At 43.6% G+C, this 19,473-nt stretch overlaps 2 protein-coding genes across 2 annotated transcripts in view; both read left to right on the top strand.

Moving 5' to 3' along the window:
- Positions 1 to 553, top strand: part of PTPN4 (protein tyrosine phosphatase non-receptor type 4) — a gene marked incomplete at its 3' end in the record, with an annotated part of 59,682 nt that extends 59,129 nt beyond the window's left edge. Inside the window, exon 26 of the mRNA XM_079539139.1 lies at positions 467 to 553. Coding sequence (XP_079395265.1) covers positions 467 to 553 — 87 coding nt within the window. The remainder of the gene's footprint in view (positions 1 to 466) is intronic.
- Positions 554 to 7,830: 7,277 nt separating this feature from the next.
- The window catches only part of EPB41L5 (erythrocyte membrane protein band 4.1 like 5), a gene marked incomplete at both ends in the record, with an annotated part of 42,773 nt that continues 31,130 nt past the window's right edge, over positions 7,831 to 19,473 (top strand). Inside the window, 2 exons of the mRNA XM_079539269.1 lie at positions 7,831 to 8,010; positions 15,489 to 15,593. Coding sequence (XP_079395395.1) covers positions 7,831 to 8,010; positions 15,489 to 15,593 — 285 coding nt within the window. The remainder of the gene's footprint in view (positions 8,011 to 15,488; positions 15,594 to 19,473) is intronic.

Here is a 19,473-nt window from a genome sequence, read left to right as displayed (position 1 = left end):
TAGACATCATATAATGTTCAGAAATTGGGTATGGGCTTTCTAAAACATGAAGCAGTGTATTTCCTCATTGTGAGAGAGAGGTGCCATTAACATGCCAAAATCAGTGCAAGCATGAAAAAGTGCTTTGCTGTAGTTTGTAAATTCAAGTATATGGAAACTTTGTGTCATTGAAACTTCAGCAGTGAAATGAAGGGCAGGAGATAACTAAATAAAAGAATGCTGTAAGTACAGGATAGGTGGGTATGACTTCTGGTATGTATTTCTAAGTGCTGTTCATTCCACTGTTCTGCTGAGAAACAAGATATTCTTATACACATGTTCTATATTTCCTAAGCTAAACTTGAAACACAGTTCTTGGCCTGTTAAGAAAATAGGATAGGAGACACTGGAAGCTTCTCCTACTTTCAAATGACCTACGGTTTAAATTTGTTTCTTTTCAATTAATTGAATCTACTTTTCTTTTCAGAGTCAATACAGATTTGTATGTGAAGCTATTCTGAAGGTGTATGAAGAAGGATTTATTAAACCTTTACAAGCATCACCACATAAATAAAGAGCAAAAAAACCTAGGATATAAATTGAGGAACCCTGTCCTCTAAATAATGAACTGGCAGCATTCTTTGTGCCATAATACTGCTTGCAGGAAATGATAGTGAAGTACAGCAAAGAATTGACAAAGGACTTTGAAAACTTCAGCACTGTTGCACTTTACATTGAAACAAAATCAGTCTCTGAAACTCTTCTAATCTTCATCTGTTTGAAGACTTTATTTTCGTGCTTTGCTCCGAACAAACCATAAACTGAAAGAACTAATTGTGTTCAGGGTAATCTACGAGATTTCATTGTAGTGCCATATACTGCGCTTCTGGTTGAATTGCTACAAACAAGGCTTGGAATTATTTCACTCTGTTTTACACCCATGTCTCTTAAAAATGGAAAAACAAATGAAAAAATACACTAAGCCATGGTCTTTCTCCAGTGCTAGGTTTATTTACTATGTACAGACTCTCACTGTTTTGTTTTTTACAACATTAGCAATATTGCTGATACTAGATAGATACACACTGCCTACTGATGCAGCACACTTTGTCCTACACCTTTCTTAGAGACCAGCTGGTTGTTAGAGGAGAGCTGGCATCCGTGTTAACCCAGCAGTAGCTGCATAATGCCCACTTACCAGCATCTTGTTTAAAAAAAAAAAAAAAAAAAAAAAAAAAAAAGAAGAAAAAAAAAGGAAAAAGAAAAAAAAAAAAGAAAACAGTAATAATAAAAACTTTAAAAAAATAAATAAACAGCATTTCTTTGACACAGCTTGTGTGTCATACACTGGTGTATTCTGATTCATGTGACTTAAGATTATGTGATGGGAGCTAGTGCATGCATTGTCTTAACCCCTTAAGTGCCTTGAGACTTACAGCGTACATCCAGTGAAAGGCACTCATGATTCTGTGGGGGTGGTCTTGTCCTGTTGTGTTTATCTTAATGGGTTCAGATTTTAAAAACGGCCCTTGGTGCTTGGAGTATGTTACTGCAAGGGGTCATGGAAATACCATTCCCTCTTTCCTCATACGATTACCTGCGTGCTACGCTCAGTAGCAAAAGCACCTCTGCCAACTTAACGAATGAGCATTGTTTGCTGCTGTGTTGTAGTTACGTGAAAAATCTGACACATTCCTTTATTCCTTATGACTAGTAACTTACTAGCAGCCTACTATGAAATGCTAGTAGGTCATTAGAAGCTGACACTTTGTTTTATCCTTTTATTGAGAATAGCTGTCTTACTCAATTAGAACATAACTCTTTAATAGCACTGATAATTAAGTCGAACTTACGGTCAGATGTGATTTAATTCCATTATTTGCTAACCGAGTATTTTTTTAAATCCTCATAGTTGATTTCAAGCCATTTTCGTACAGGTCTGCCTTTTATTTTTCTAATTGTTTGGGGAGGGTGGGAAGGGAGGCAAACACTATGATGCTTTCCCACAACTCCTTTAATTCTGTGATGGTCTCAGTCACCCTCTGTCATGCTTGTGCAAAGTTGTTCCAGTTGGTATGGGTTGCCTCTTATTTAAGTAGGTATAAGATTTGTAACAGATGTCTGATACAGTATCTGAGCTCACTCTAAAGACATAGATAGGTCCCGGTTTTTCATGTTTTTTCCAGTATAGGGAGAAACCCAAGTCAGAAGCAAGGTGTCCGGTGTAATATACTGTAAGAAAACAAAATCAGTCACTTCTTTGACTGCCCTGCAACAACATAACTCTGTGTCCTCTATTTAAAAACCTTAATTTATTGGTTTCCTGAAAATGTCTATCCAGTAATTTTTGTTATAAGCTATATAAAGCATAGAGCTGGAATGGAAATTTCTACACTAAAGTTTTTAACTATTGAATAATTATATAATATACGGTGTTCTGTGGACATCTGAAAGAGATCAGCTATGAAATATTAAGTGAAAAGGAATTCAGGCAAAGTGAAATCCTGGCTTACGACTTAGTAATACACATGAACCACAATGCCAAATGGAAAATATAGTTTTAATTATTTTTAGACTACAAAATAATACTAGGTGGCCTGTGGCCCTGTTACTTATATTTCTAGATTTGATGCCTAAATCAATGTTTTTCCTCAGTGAAAAATGAATCTTACAAGTATCTTTGGATCTGATAAATGGAAAAAGAGTGATAAAGTAGCTTTAATCTCAGTTTCATTTTAAGCCATTTGCAACAACAACAACAAAATCTGTATTAAATTTAAAGCTTTAACTTTCATATGATGAGATTATTAGCTGAGATGCCAGCTAACTGGAAGCTTATTTTAAAGTCAGCACTTAATATCTAAAATGTAAAATAATTCATCCATTATATTGAAGTACACTTTTTTCACAGTCAAATTGTAAAGAAGAATATCATTTGCCCCATTTTTTCCTGAGAGGGATGAGAAACTAAGTTTATAGCAACGTGAATGGCGTTGGTTTGTCATATATTTAACTATTGTTATGTGAAGCTGCCAAAGCAGTTTGAGTTCAAAATACCCGTTTATACCACAATTACACGTGGGATATTTACTGGTCATCTGTCATTACTGTTCTGATGACAAATAGAGGCGAGAATACAAACTTAGAATCTTCCTCTGCATTGATTTAAGCTGATCTGCTGTTATGTATTAACTAGCTGCACTGGGGGGGAAAAAAAAGGCAAACTCAGCTAATTGATCGTCAGTTAATCAATGGCTTTTTGGCTTCTGGAAAGCCAGCAGAATGGGAACCAAAAGCTGCTTGGGAAAGAAGGCTGAAGGCTTCCTGCACCATAAATCATTCACTCAGATGTTTGTATTTGTTGTGGTATAAATGGCCTTCACGATATTTTTATACGGCCAAAAGAAAATAAAATCAAAATGCTAAATATTTAACTTTGGGTTATGAAGATCTGTATCATCGTTCAGACTTTCTGAAGAAGTTTTTGTATGTTTCATGCTGTACAAAACATGAATGTATCTTTCAGACAAAATGAACTGGATGTGATTGGTGTTTGTGATTGGTGTTACGACTGTTGGACTTGACGAACAATTATTTTCATACCAATTGATGAGGAAAAATGCTGGGTGGGGGGAGAAAGAGTATGTTTGTAATGCTTCCATGATATACAGATCCAGCTTAAAACAAGAAATAAGTTTCCATTGTAAATCAGAGCAATATTATGAGAGCTTTTGCCAATGTGTAACATTGAGACTTTTTCCTTTTCAGTTCAAATTCAAAACTACCACAACCATCTCTTGTTTAAAGTGGATGTGAAGGTTCTTCTGTTAGCAGAAAAATGAGGTCCTTGAGAAGGCTTTGCGTGTTTTGGGGAGTGTTTTTACCATTGCTAAATATGAAATAAGATGCAGGTAAATCACCAACAGACTGTCAGCCGATTTCTTCTGAGAAATGCTGCTTTAGATACACTAGAGAGCTGAAAACTTAATTTATCTGGAAAGCATTTGGTGGTTTAAACGGTGTGCGTGTCTGAAGCAGTAAGCCACTGCTTTTGCAAGTTCTGTTTTTGGCTATTTTCTCCTACTTCTGACTAACAGTTTGGTTTTATTACACCACATTTAATGCTAACTGAAGGTTCTTCTGTGTTTCTCTGTTAAATCTTAGACGCTTACATCTCATATAGGTTAAAATATATCTAGAATAACTGATTATGTCCTTGTGCACCACCTGAGAGAGAAGGGGTGAGAAAGCAGTAGGGAGATGAAGGTATGTGAGGTGTTTCTTGTGGAAACTGGCAGCTTTCCTTGGAGAGCTTCTGAAAAGCTGTGTGGTACCTATGGAGGCCAAGACCCAGCAGTACTGCCCAGGGAGATGGGAAGTAGAGAAGGTCCTGCATAGTGATGCCAGACCTCCAGGCATGCTGTGGAGCTGAACTATGTGATATTTTTGTTTGTGTAGGTGTGTGGGCAATAGTTGGTGGCTCAGGGAATTGGTACGAGCGTGAAAAATACTCTACACATGCACCATCCACAAATCTCCACGCAAAAGCAGCTTGTCCCATACTTACGGTGTAGCTGTGACTGTAGAGCTGTTACTGCAGGCCATCTGAAGGACCATCAGCCCTGAGCATAAAGGGAGGAATTGAATATTGTCCAAATTCAAGATCTGTTTGTTAGGATTTCCACGCAGAAAAGGAATGGTGCCTTCTTACGGCATTTGCAGTCTTTTTGTACTGTGCAGGTCCCCAGCAGGCTAGGTATGTTTGCTAATTTTAGAACCCACCTTTTATCTTGAGACTTGGAAAGCTGTTTTCCATTGCTACCTTCAATGCTAGGGTCAAATATCAAAATCTGATAAGATGATGTTCATTGATTAAATGTAGATCTTGCATGAAATTGCACAGATTGTAATTAGTGGTGATTGGGGAAGCTGTTAAAGGAGAAAAGCATCTGTTTTAATGCAGTGTTTTGTCCAATCTCATTTATCACCACTGCACTTCAGCTCTGTGCTAGCTGCTACCACAATGTGCATCTTCAGTTTATTGGGCTTCTCCAGCTACAAACTGCAGCAGTGCATAACCTGCAAGCTCCAGCTGCTCTCTGAAGCATTACTTGCTCATTGAGAGCTCAGTTGGTAAGAGTTTCAGGAGGAAAACACGCACCTTTTCAATAAAAAGTACGTCCTCTTTGTTTTCTCTGAGCCATGTAGCATAATAAATGTAATAAAATATCCATCATTCCTGTATTCTGTAAGATGAAGTTTGGTTTCACGGGCTGGCTGACAGTTTGCTGCTGGTGGTATTTCATATTTAGCAAGCTTGTGTTTTAAAGGATGATTTTTCTCAAAGTGTTTTGATGTTTGAATAGTAGCACTTTATCTCATGCTTACTACTGACTGAACTATCAGAAAAAATAAATTGGGTTTGGAGAGAGATGCGCAATGGGTTTCTGTGCGGAGATGATTTGGGTTACGCCGCGGTACGAATGCTTTCAGCTGCTCCAACCATGTCTGCGTTACTGTTCATGTATTTGAGGGCTTTTCAGAAAGCAGGTTATTAACAACTGATGGTTTCGATTGTCCTGTCGTAAGAACGTAAAAGCTTGCATTTCCAAAAAGTGCAAATAGAAATACAGAGTACTGGTACACTGATCTGTGGTCTCTCTCAGCTGCAGATTAGCTATGTTTACTGTAGATGTTTCTGCTAAGCCTTGTTTTTAACATCAGATCAATTGCCTGGAAATCTGTTTGTTTGTTTTACTTTGGATTTTGATAACCAAAAGTAATGCACAACAAAGTTTAAAGATGTCTCTTCTTCCCTCTTCTGCCTGGGCCGGGGGGCTGAGACAAAAGTGAAAGGCTTTCAACTGTTTACATTAAGCTGTTTTCTCTAAGGAGAGTATATCCACAAAGAGTAGACTATAAACTGTCCAGTGCAGCGATCACAGTACGCTGGGGCACCACATAACAACCCATCACAGGAAAAGTAAGGTAAGAAAACAAAGTTCGTTCTTGCATCTGATGCATTCAGAAGTTGGTCTGTTTGGTTTGGTTTGTCTGCCAGTGATCCCATTTTCACCAGTCAGTTTGGCAGAGCTCTTTGTGTAAGGTTTGGGGTTTTTTGTTTTGTTTTGTTTCTGTAACAGGTGCTATATACTCTGTGTAAATCCAAAGGGAAGAATATTACCTAGATCACTATTAACAATCAGATGGTGGCAATATCTTTTGCTAGTTCCTTCTACTAATTAGCTTCCACTTCAGCTGTGGCTCTCAGCATCTCGGTGTCATCATCCCAAGGAGGGGTGGCTGTGAATAGGACACCTCGGAGCTGGACAGCTTCAGCTGTCAGGCTGCCTGCTGCCCCATTAGCACGGCAGAAGGGTCCGTTCCCCTGAGCAGATTTCTGCCTATAGACATGAAGGCCTGCAGTGGGCTGGGGGACACTGAAACACCCACTTGTTGGCTTCAGCAGATTGGAAACGATGGAAACTTGAAATGGGTCAACACTGGACAAAGTAAAAAGGATTCAGCTTTGGTCACTGCAGCTGCTGTATGCGTTAAGGGCCTTAGGCATTTGTCCTTAGTTGGATAAAATGAAATTCCTTGCCATTAAGTGACACAGTGACGTCCTGCCGAAAAACCAGCAGTTCCCAGCACCGACATGCGAGTTAACATTAACAGGCCTTGTTTCAGTCTTAGGTAAAGTCTCATTTTATTATGTGAAGAAAAAAAAAAAAAGCTGTTATGCATATTTTGTGGATATATTTAATTTCAGTTGACAAATAGTTGTCTGGGTACAGACTTGAAAAAATATATATATAGTTTACTTGTGGATCTTAATTGTTTAATTGCAAAATAAAGATGTGCTTTAGTAATTCCACTCTCCGGCCCTTTTCTCGCCATCCCCGGGCGCCTCTCGGGCCGCCCCGCAGCGCCGCGCCCCGCCGGCCGCTACCACCTGGCGGCTCGGGGCGGGGGCGGCCCCGGCTCCACCCCGCAAAGGGGCGGTGGCCTCGTCCGTCCCCTCCGCGCGTCGCTTCCCGCTGCGGTCGTCGTGTCGTCCCTTCCTCGGCCCGGAACCGCCGCCGGCAGCCCGCAGGTGAGTGAGTAACGCGGCCGGGCGCGACGGGCTCTTTCCCGCCCGAGGTCCTCCCGCATCGCTCCGCCATGTTGCCGGGCCCGCCCCCCCTCTCCCGGCCCGCCCCGTGCAGCCGCCGCGCCGCACGGCCCCGGCGCGACGCCGCCGCCAGGTGAGGGGTCCGGCCCTGAGGGGAGGCGGGGGTCGGGGTCGGGCCGCGGGGCGAGCGCCGGGAGCGGCCTCGTACGGAGGCGGGCGCCATGGCCGCGGGTGGGAGCTATGCGTCCCGCCGCCCGGCCGGGGGGAGGTTTCTGCGATAAAATCTGTGTAAAATCCTTTGGTCCGCGAGCACGACGCCGCCGCGAGCTCCGAGGTTTGTCTTCTGGCTCGGAGGGCAGCGCTGCGTCTCGTTAAGAAGGCGTTTGGTGTCAGCCGCGGGCTGTACGAGGGCTGCGCGGCGCCGGGCTGCGCCCTGCACGGCTGCACGTCCTCCGGGGTCACCGGCAGTCACTGGAAGCCGGAGTTCCCCGAACAGCGTGTGTGCGCAGCTCCACGGGCGTCCCGTTGGTGCTTCGTTAGAAGTGCTTGAGTTGGAAGGGACCCTTACAGTCACCTAGCCCAGCTTCCTGCAGCCAACAAGGAAATTTCAGTCCCCGACGTCTTTTTATTCCTGATCCTTTCTTAGCAGTTAATAATAATAATAATAATCATGATTATTACGTCTCTCATTCCCACGACAACCTAACCCAAGCCTTTTCTCGCATTTCCCAGCCAAGATGCTGAGCTTCTTCCGCCGGACGCTGGGGCGCCGCTCCATGCGCAGGCATGCGGAGCGGGAGCGGCTGCGTGAAGCCCAGCGGGCTGCGACCCACATCCCGGCAGCTGGAGATGCCAAGTCGGTCATCACCTGCCGCGTGGCCCTGCTGGATGGCACCGACGTCAGCGTGGATCTGCCGGTACGACCCTGGGACGGTTCTGCTTGATAGCTTGTGTTGAGCTGTTGGAGCTTTTTGTTGTTTTGTGGGCTAGATAGGGGGTATCTGTTTATTACTGTATTAGCGTTGTGCTTTGAGTTCTGCTAAATCACTGGGCACAAAAACAATCATTGAATGAATGAGTTGGAAGAGCAACGTAAGGATCATCGAGTTTAACTCTTGGCTCCATACTGAGCCACCTAAAGGTATTGGAGAAACGGCTGCTGTCATTGCTCACCACAACTTGTGTTGCACGGTGTCACTATGCCTTCAGTCAGTGCTTCCTGGGGTGTTTATGAACTAAGGGAAAGACATGTAGGTCCTGGAGTGCGTCCAGAGAAGGGCAGTGAAACTGTGAGTGATCTGGAGCACAGGTCTTACTGGGTGCTGCTGAGGGAACTGGGATTGTTCAGTCTGGAGAAGAGGAGGCTCAGGGGAGGTCTTACAACTCTCTGCAACTCCCTGAAAGGAGGCTACAACAAGTGGGGGTTGGTCTCTTCTCCCAGATAACATCAATGAGATGAGAGGTGTTTGCCTCAAATTGTGCTGGCAAGGTTCAGACTGGGTTTTAGGAAACTTTTTTTCTCAGAAAGGTTAGTGAGGTATTGGCACAGGCTGCCCAGAGAGGTGGTGGAGGCACCGTCCCTGGAGGTGTTCAATAAGAACCATGGAGATGTGGCACTGAGGGTATTGGTCAGCAGGCATGGTGGGGATGGGCTGACAGTTGAATGAGATGTCTTTTTGAACCTTAACGATTCTATGGTCTTTAGAAGGTATTTAGTAGTTCTTGACTGGATGTGCGCATAGCCAGTCACTGTTGACACACAGCAGAATATCAGGAATTATTTGTTGGGCTGTTTTTTTGTGTATGCCAGGATGCAGTTCTTATCTTCAGCATGGGAGGGGACAAGAAGAATTCTATTTCCTTCTCCTCCTCAGGGCAGATTGCTATGAGACTGCCCTTGCTGTATGTAGTGCTTTGTTGGGAGTGAGGTGTTAGCCACTGGTTTGCATTTCTAAGGATCCTTTAATGTGCACGTGTCTGTGTTTAATGATAACTTGGGTTTAGTCCACAGGACAAGCAGTAGCAACAGGAGCCTTGTGCTCAGGTTTTCCAAGTCCCATGTCTGCAACTCATGCAGAGCTCACATAGCACAGTTAGGAAGCCATGTGTCTTGGAGGCCTTGTGAGCAGTTCTGTAGGATTTTGCCTTTAACAGCAGTGGTGCTGGTGTTGGAACTGTTGGCTAGAAAGAGCATGCAGAGCAGCCATTCTTAACATGATTTTTCTTTCCTTCCTCCCTTAATTCAAACACATTTCTAGAATTGAGTGCGAGGCAGTCTAAGGTAAGTCCAAAGGGGTGCTGAGCTGAGCAGTGTTGTGTCCTGCTGTATCCAAAAATCTGAGTAACAGTGTGGAAGGAATAGCTAGGCATCTCTGTTTGCCAAGTGGCTGTATGGACAGGCATTTAGAGGGTAATAAAACTAATTTGTTCATCTCTGAAACAGCGTAATGGACGCGTCCAATGCTGCCTAGTGCCTAGGATGTTTGATTTGAGGCCAGGAATGCCCACAAACACTTGATAGAAAGTGTTGCACTTAAAAAGTACTCGGGTTTAAATAAGTATCACCACATAACCAGAGTAGGGATCTTTGGGGCTGAAGTTGGCTCTGCTAGGTGCCTGTAACAACATTTCTGAGGCTCTGGGGAGCATAAATTGAGCCTGAAGAGGAGTCGTGACCTCCCATCTGGGCTATAGACTTAGGTCAGGGTGTAGTGGTAACTATTCTTTTTTGCAGGAAACAGTCACTTTTTTTTGCACTGCTGTTTTTTTCTTTGTAAGCCAATAGAAAGCTTTGTCCCGGAACATCTAGGTTCACGAGTAACAGTAAACAAACAAGCTAAATCTGCATAGTAAGGTGCCATAATTACAGCCCGCTGTCAGTGGCTGACACACTAGTTTCTTTGGTGATTAAAATACAATAAATTAGAAGTAAATTAAATGTGTAATTTCAGACTGTGTCTCATATTGCTCGTATTTGGAGGTTGAATTGGGAGCAGGAAGAGGAAGGAGTGGAGGGTACAAAATCCTGAAGAAACAGTTTCTTTCTAAAATCTAAAGCTAAATGAAAAGCCCACATGTGCACATGGAGGTGTTTTTTTTTCCTTTTACGAGAACTTTCTGAGAGAATAATCGGCCCCTTTGAGCTGAGGCATTTTCCAGGACTGGTTCTGTTACTTTGGCAGTAGGTTTGGTTTAGAATGGGCTCTTGTTTTCTCAGGCTCCCTGGGATCTGCCAGTTCAGTCGTGCGTAGTGCTATTGTCTAACTCAGTTCTGCAAAACCATCTTACCCAAAAAAATAAATAACAGAAAGTGTTTCCTAAGACTGAATCATTCAGCAAACAAGTTAGTTCACAGCTGGAGAAAGAGCTGGCTTGGCAGGACAGAGAGGGCAAAAGCCAGTGCTTCACCTTTGTTAACCCACAGTACAGAAACACTTGATGCTGGCATGACTTGCTGCTGCCGCAAATGTTGCTTTCCACAGTGAAAGAAGATGTTGCTTTCCATATTGCGTTTGTCCTTGTTTCCTTGTGCCCCTTGGCAGAAAAACCTGTGGTTTTTTGGCAGTCAGGCAGTAAGTTCAGGCAGGAAAACGCTGTGAAAAATAATCAGTGTGATTTTGTTCCGCTTCCAGCTGGAGCCATTGTCCAATCTGGTTCCCCGTGTGCCTCCCCAAATGTGGTGAAGAAGCACTTAGAGACAGCGCGAGATTTATGCTGGCTTGTTAAGCTGTAGCTTTGTGAAGAATGTGCCACCGAAAGAACAGTGTTCCAGAACTGTGGCTGTTCTTAGGACTGACTAATGGGTGATTGCTGAATTTCTGTTTCAGTAACGTTCTCTGTGGCCTCTTGTGTAAGCCAAGCATATTTCGGAGCCTTTTTAAGGAGCAGAGGCTGATGTTTGGGCAAATACTGACAATGAAACAGAAGGGTCGTGTTGTAAATTGAGCTTAATTTATTAAACAGAGCCAGAGCTTGAGCAGTAACCCTGCTTTTTGTCCGCTGATCTTATCTGTGGTGCCTGTCAAGCCCCTTCATCTGTCTGCTTTTCTATTTCTTCTGTTGATTCTAATTACAAAACTGCCTAACTTGAACTGTTCCTCAAGGCTACAGCCCTGTGCACTACATAGACCAAATTCTTTGTGAAGAATCTACGTATTTTGCAGCTGTGTCAATGATTAAAGAGTCTCAGTGCTATGTGTGCTATTTCCTGTCACCTCGGTGCGTTCAGAACAGGGAATGTGAGCTTCACACAGCTTATCACCGTTCCCCCTGGAGCAGATGGAAGAGTTCCTTTTTTTCCCCAGTCTTCATTTCGGATTCTAAGGTTGTGTTGGGACCTGGTGGTTCTCCTTGGCTGTTATGGCTTGTTTTTATTATTCTTTTTGAAGCCTGATGTTTGTCCAAAGGCATTCAATGATTTTTGTCTGACCGATATATGTAGTAAAACACGGAGGCGTTGATTTTGAGGTTTGGTTTTGCTTTGTTTTAAAAGTGTGTATGGATTCATGTGGAGAACGAGTGCAGCCCTGCAGCAGCAGGCGTATGGGAAATCCACGCTCTGTGGAAACCAAGGACTTTGTTTAAACAAAAAAGAAAGCAAAAAAAAAAAAAAAAGAAACCCTGATTCCACTTATTAACCCACAGTTTGCATAATCTTCTGGTGGATGATGGAGCATTAATTATGTTCCAGTTGCTGTGTATCCAACCTGAGTTTGAGGCAGGAATTACCTATAGGCAGCTCCTTGAGGTGTGAGCTCCAGGTAGGGATGATGGCTCAGCTGGAACCCGAGCAGCTTTCTGCCCTAAATATTCCTTCCTTCCACCTGTGTGCCGTTCAGCATGGAGATGGCCCTTGTCCTTGTTTTCATGAAGTATGGTTAAAACAAGGTCTTATGTAAACCAGCTGCAGAGCGCAGCAGAATCGTAGGATTTAGCCAAGCTGTTTTGGAGTAATGCTTACACCCATGGTTTTGGAGTAATGCTCACAAAATAAGATTAAAAGGGCTGTGCTTTGTTGATTATTTAAAATTAAGGAATCGTAGAATGGCCTGGGTTGAAAAGGACTACAATGATCATCTAGTTTCAACCCCCCTGCTATGTGCAGGGTCACTAACCACCAGATGAGGCTGCCCAGAGCCACAACCAGCCTGGCCTTAAAAGCCTCCAGGGATGGGGCATTCACAGCCTCCTTGGGCAACCTGTTCCAGTGCATCACCTCCCTCTGTGTGAAAAACTTCTTCCTGATATCCAACCTAAACCTCCTCTGTCTCAGTTTAAAACCATTTCCTCTTGTCCTATCACTATCCACCTTTGTAAACAGTCAAAACTGTGTGGAACACCACAGAATGTGGCAGCAAACCATTAGCAGTGCTGCTGGCTTTTTGTGTGGAAGGAAATGATCTGTGCTGATCTGGCTGTGAGATCAGAGATGTGTTGTGATAGTTGTTTTTACTTAATAATCCAGTCTGGTTTTCTAAGCTCGTAAAATACTTGTGGCTCCTTGCTTGAGTATTTGTGGTTGTGAATATGAAATACAGACTGCTTTCTGTAACACAGATACTGCTTAAGGAGAAAATCTAGGAACGCCAGAGATGTTGGAAAATTTAGTTTTGTAGCAGGCTAGATTTTAAATTTTCAAACTGTATCTCAGCTGGCAAAAAACAGTGAGTAAATAAATAGCATTTGTTTGTGTGTGTGTATTCAGACCGTGACAGTTTGGATGCTCAGGGCTGACCCCAGCATTTGGGGTTTGCTGTGCTGCAGGATGCTCAATTGTCCTCAAAGGTTTAGCATTCCTGACTTGCTGCATAACAGTGTGTTTTGGCCCAAGCACTGCTTTCTGCTGAACTGCCCAGTGATGATTTCAGGCCAATTGCTCTTAACAAGCTGAGAACCCTGCAGTGCAACACCAGCCCAAAGTGTTTGGGGCAGGTGTTTAGCTGCTAAGGCTTAATGCTGGGCTAGCAACTCAGAAATGAGTATATCAGAAAAAAACGTTAGGGAAGACAGAAATGGATTAAATCAAATGTGTGACCATAAATTGGTCTCTGCTGGGGGTTAGGTACGAGTTCTGCCAAAATATGCTGGCAGGTAGGAGTGTTTTGAATCTTTACTCTTCTCCTTACAGGCTCAGTAAGCCTGAGCACAGTGCGTTGAAACCCTTCTGTATGGTATTCTAATGGACTTAGGGTTACAGCGGGTGTGAAATCAGCTCCCCTGGCTGCACTGAGCAGAGTGGTTAGTAGTAGTTCATTGGCAACTATTAAGCAGGCTGAAAATATTTGTCCTGCGAGAGCAATCCAAACCCTGCTGCAGGGAGAGGAGAAAAGGGAAGAGCAGAAGGTAACAGCCAGGTAAAAATGTCATTCACATTGAGTATTGCCACTGGAGAATTAGGGGAAGTTCCACCAGATCACGCAGTGGAAGCGTATCTTTGAAAATGGAATAAGGAAGGAGGACTTCAGTAAGCCTTGAAGAGTTTGAACTTAACACTGGGGAGCGTGTGAAACTTTTGCTGACCTACACCGAATACACAGCTGAGGGTTTCAGTCACATGCAAAGTGCTGCATAATTAATTCTGTGCTGACAACTCGGTGATTTAAGTCAGAAGGCAGCCAGCGGCCCTGGAAAACCTCCTGCCGCTGCTTCGAAGCTGTTCTCCTGCACTGCTCACTCTGAGCCCACTCCCAGTGAACCTTCGGTGTGCTGCTGAGACTGGCATCCTGCTGAGCTGCAGCAGGGAATCCACCCGCTGTGGGTGTGCGTTTCACTTGTTGCTTCCTCAGGTGGTGTGTGCCATAACTCTGGCTCTGAGTTAAGCTGCTCCGTTGCCTGTCCCCAGCAGGGCTATAAGCCGTGGTGTTTGGCTGGGATAAGTGGTTAATGACAGTCCTAAGGAGTGACTTCATGCAGAATTGAGAAGAATCTAAAATATTCTGCAGAATAAGGTGGAAATGTCCCTTTAGTTTGAAATCAGGTGCAGAATGCTTTGTGCAAGATGAAGCCGCCTTCTAGTTTTGCTGTTGCAAATGATGATTTAATTTTACTTCTGTCTGTATATTGTGTGCTTAAGAAGAAAATACAGTGTGTGCCAGGAACACTCAGTAGAACCAGCGCCTTGCCCTTTGCAGATAGACATCACTGACTCAAGTCGTGGATGAGATGTTTTTACATGCAGGCGATTTGCCTTAAGGCTGCTGCTGGGAGATTCTCGCTGCTGTCTAGCAAATCTGCTGCTGTCCAAAAAGCACTTATCTCATGTCCAAAAAGCACTTTAATTCACATCAACAGATAAAATTGCCCAGGATGAGTTTGATGAGGTGTACATCTCAACGTAGTTGTTGTACTTTTTATCCCGGTGTATTATTATGAAGAAGTTCTTACCATGAAAAATGCATGTGGTATCAAACCTGCTTAGTGTTATTTACGTGCTTTCTCTTTAAAAGGCTTAATTAATTTTTGATTTTTTAGATCATCACTTTAAAAGCAGTGTTTACATGGGACTGGAGCTAAGGTTTTGTCATAAATTATGTATGAGCATATGCAATGGCTTTTTGCAGCTTCAAGTTGAGCTTTATGTAAATGCCTTATCTTAAGTACTGTTTGTTGAAGTTCCTTGCCCCAGACTGTTTCCTGGCAGTCACTAGAAGCACTTGCTAATGGAATGCTATACCCTAATTCAGCCTGCTTTTCTATCCACTTGTGAGTTGCCTGGACAGCAAACTGGTGATTTCTACGGTAACTTCTCCTATAATTCACTCTGAAAATGTTTCACTGTGTTCGATGTTGACAGTGACACCAGTTGTGTTTCCCATTCCTTATCAATGGATAAGGAAAGCCTGAAAGGGACAGTGATTAAATGATATTCTAATACTGTCAGCCTTGTCGAGTCCATGTGAATACTTTCCGAAAAAGGGCATTATCACAGAATCACAGAATGGCCAGGGTTGGAAGGGACCTCGAGGATTGTGAAACTCCAACCTCCCTGCCACAGGCAGGGCCACCAACCTCCCCATTTAATGCCAGACCAGGCTGCTCAGGGCCCCATCCAACCTGGCCTTGAACACCTCCAGGGATGGGGCATCCACAGCCTCTCTGGGCAGCCTGTTCCAGCACCTCACAACTCTCTCTGTAAAGAAATTCTGCCGACATGCAACCTAGCTCTTCCCTCCCTAATTATGCATGGCATACAAGGATATTACAGATGCTTCTTGTGAGGTGTGCGTTTGGCATTCAGAAAAATAGGCATCACAAAATGTGAGAGAAAAATCTTTTCCAGATTATATTCTAGGAAGCTTAATTTTTGAGTCATCTTACTTTTGTCATTACAATGTAAAGCATACTTAGGTAAGAGAGCAGATTGTGCAGTAGGTATTAAATCCTTCTGTCTTTTCAGAAAAAAGCCAAAGGCCAGCTCCTGTTTGAGCAGATCATGTATCATCTGGACCTTATAGAAAGCGACTATTTTGGATTAAGGTTCATGGATTCTGCACAAGTGGCGGTGAGTAGCAGTCAATCTCAATGTTAAATTGCAATATTGACCAAAAAGCCCAAAGAAAACTGAAGCTGTGTGTTGTCTCTAGGAGGATATGGTTGTGTACATACCAGATGGTTTTCACGGAAACCTCTTGGAAGCTAGTTTGTGAAAATGCAGCTGCTTTTGAAAACAGCAGCAGAGCATTGCTTGTCATGAGCACCCACCCTTCTTTCACATGCACTTGTATGGTTTTATATAGGTGCTTTTCATGGCTTAGCCTGCAAGGATAGCTCCTTGTGTACTTCCTTATTATTTTTTCCTTTTGTGTTTAAGTGGAATGTTAGGATATCTTAGTGCACCTGTGTGTGTTTGTGAGCCTGATGGCTTCTGTTCAGAATTACTGAGATCAAGTTTTGTGTTCAACCTGTAATCGTGCATTCCTCTTTTGAGGAGAAAGCATTTGACTCTTCGGCACCCGAAGCAAACTCCATGACCAGAAGGACTGGCTGCTGCTGGGTGTCAGCCTCTCGCAGAGCAGGGAGGTGTAGCTCTGAGGAGGAAAAGACTTGTTCTGAGGAGGGGGGATGTTATTTAGAGCCATGCATACCTCCTGTCAAAAGAAATTAGAAGGCAATCTACTGCACACCTCTTTATATTCATAAAAGTCGTGTTAGCTGTGTTAAGCATGCACAGTCAGAGGTGATGATAGTAGGTATTGTTAGTGAATGGCTCCATTGCATCTATTTATCCACTTCAGAAAAGATGTAATTTGCTTTAGATATTCTGACTTGTGGCATCTGAAGCATTTCTGTGAGCTCCTAGGATCCCGTGGGGCGTTAGTTGTAACTGATGGCACAACCTGTGTGCTAAAGCTGTTGGCCCGGACTGTTTTATTGTCACGCAATGTCAGTTGTCCTGAAACTAAAACCTGTGAAGGTTTTCTGTCTGAGAAGTGGCTTATGGCTCACTTTTGTCAGCGAATTGTTGCTTCCTGTCCAGACAGCCCTGATGAGTACCTGATAGCACACCCTGTACCAGGTACAAAGCGGTTTTGAAGTTTTGTTTACTTTTCTTAGCTATGTATGAGGCTCGGTAGAAGCTACGGTCTGTTTAAACTGGGCATCGAGGATACTTTCTTTGTAACAAAGCAGGAAGGATTGCTGCGTGCCATCAGAGCTGAGCTGAGACAACTGCTTCAGGAACTGAGCAGCTATTGTGATGGCAGCTTTCTTGCAAAGAGGAGCTGGCACGTTCTGGTAGAAATGCGGTTGGTGCACAAAGAAAACCTGGAAACAAAGGCAGGGTCTACCAAGTGACTTTTCAACAATTACTCAGCAGACGTGCTAAATCAACAGCACAAGAGTCCAGTCTCATAGTGAACAGGACTGTCCGCTAACTCTGAAGGAAGAAATCATTTCTGCTACCCAATTTAAATCTAATTATATTGCTTCACTGCCTGGTTGCACGTGAAGATATTTAAAAAAAAAAAGCATAAAAACCCTGAAAAGCTAGCAACATGTAGGTAGCTGGAAAAAAAAATATCTGAGAGAAACTGCTTGTTTTGATTACGAATGAATGTTCAGTAAATCACGTCTGTACAAAGGATACTATTCCAAATATGTAGATGCCTTTTATTGATTCTTTTGAACTTCAGTGACTGGTAGGAGGTCAGCATTTGAATTTATGATGTGCTCAGAAAAACAAAACAAAATGTAAGACAAGCTCTTCCTGATATTTTGCACTTGAGCGTTCAGATAGTTGTTGAAAGAATTTGTGATGTGAAAAAACTGTCTTTTTCATGTCATCTCTGTGTTAATTGCTGGTCTGGTGGTTAAGGATAGTCACAGTAAGAGGCAAAGGACGTATTTACATGTTTGTCCACAGCGTGCCAGGCTTGATCTGAGTGCTGCTGAAGCCAAGGGAACAGGGTGTTTGAATTTGAGCAGCTTTGATTCAGGCTGATGCTGAACAGCACAGCATGCCCAGTGATGGGACCTAAAAAGGCTGGGGATAACTTGCTGGGCTTTTGGCTTTCCCCTTAGCCACATGGAAAAGAAGTTTCTTGTAAGGAAGTACTGACTGCTGAACTTAGGAATTTACTAACTGTTTAAATTGCAAGCATCAAAGACTTGCTGTTCCTAATGGAGTGATAGTGTACAGCTCTGTTCCTTCAGCAGCTGTTTTGCCATCACCAGCATTCAGTGCTGGAAGTGGCTGTACAGCATTGCACCAGGTATGCAGCCATGAGGTTCACAAACAGGGGCAGGTTTTACCCTCACCATCTTTATTAAGAACAAAGCAGCAACAAAAACTTATTTGCCCTACCTTCTTGAACTGTTGCTGTTTTTTAAATTATTATTTCTGAAGAAGCAGACTATTTCAGTAATGACTCCCAGTACTTTGCTCCATGTGCTGCCTGTTGTTTAGGGAGCTTTATCTCTGGATTTTAGCAGGAGGCTGCATTGTACAAACTCTCGTCAGTGTGAACGTAAAGGATCTTTTTGCCAGGTCCACTTGAATTCCATTTTAATCACTTGAAGGAAATCTTAAGTTTGCTGATGTCTGTGTGCATCAGTGCACATGGTGGGTTTTTTCCTTCCTTGCCCTCCAGTGGAAAGCAGTTGTTTCCCTTCTGCCATGCACCGCCATCCCAAGCAGGCTCTGCAGGCAGCAGCCCTGCTGAGCAGACTTGGATGCTCAGTGCCTGTCTTGGGCCTCCCAGAGCCTGCACTGGAATGTGGAGGAGATGAGAGAAAGCAGAAGGGCAGTGAGGCGGGCACACAGCTGCTCTGGTGGTCTGCAGAGGCTCTCTTAGCCTATCCTGTGTCTAAATCACCTGCAAGCCTCAGGTGGAGAGTGTATGTTGTTACGGTGGAAGGAGTAAGTCAGTTCTCTCAGAGCAATGAGTTTGTGGAATAGGAAGAGAGATCTTAGCATTTTTTTTTTTAAATACTCCATTTAATGGCTCTGTAAGCAGAGCTGACAAATATTTACTTCATTCCTCTTTAAGGTTCCTGCTTTATTTTAGAACTACTAGATAACATAGCTTTCTGTAGCTACTCTGTTTAAATGACTATTAAGGGCATGTGCAGCAGTTGCTGGTGTTCTCATCTCCACCTGATCCATTAGTCCCTGCATCCTGGCTGTGTGACAGCCCTGCCCCGAGTGCAGGAACAGGTTTGCACTTGGCATCACAACCTGGCAGTACCGGTTCTGTCTCATAGTCCTGTTGCTTTCCTGCCCTCCTTGGGGCCCGCTCCGAATTTCATGGCACACAGGTGAACCGAAGTTGTGCTGCTAGTTATGGAGTTTGTCTGTATGAGCTGTGAGGTGCCATTTGGGCTTGGGGTGGTGATGCAGTGTTACCTGGGCACTGCGAGCACCCAGGACACGGGGTGCAGGACAGCTTGTTCAGCCCATGCCATTACATTGCATGGGGTGCTAGGATTCCTGTTGCAATGAATCACTTCTTAGGTGCTGCAAGCTGTCCAGGTGTTGATGGCCCTCCAAAGCAGGTTTCTTCTGCTAGCTGGGTGCTGGTTTCCCAACTTCAATTTCTGGTGTAAACACTTCAGCAGTGGCTGTTTGTGCAGTTGTGTTAGGAAGCATGGTATATACGTGTAAGAGTTTCTCTCGGTCTGCCATCTACAGCTTACTTTTCACATGCTCTTGTGTGCAGTATAAATTAAACCATTATTTTGGCTTTGAGTAGTCAGCCTTTATGTCTAGTATAGAGCTTAGAATTAGCATTAGTAAATGAGGCGCTAACTTCTGTACTCCAATGTAACCATTGCTGAAATGTCAGCTGCAAATAGACTGGAGAATCGTGTGGAGCTGACTGCTTTGTTCAGACATCCACAGCTCTGCTGGTATTTACTGCACTCGAGTGATCCAAAAAGAAGGA

The sequence above is a fragment of the Tetrao urogallus genome, assembly GCF_951394365.1.
Source record: "Tetrao urogallus genome assembly, chromosome: 8".
NCBI classification, from domain to species: domain Eukaryota; kingdom Metazoa; phylum Chordata; class Aves; order Galliformes; family Phasianidae; genus Tetrao; species Tetrao urogallus.
This window is presented reverse-complemented; position numbering and strand designations above follow the sequence as displayed.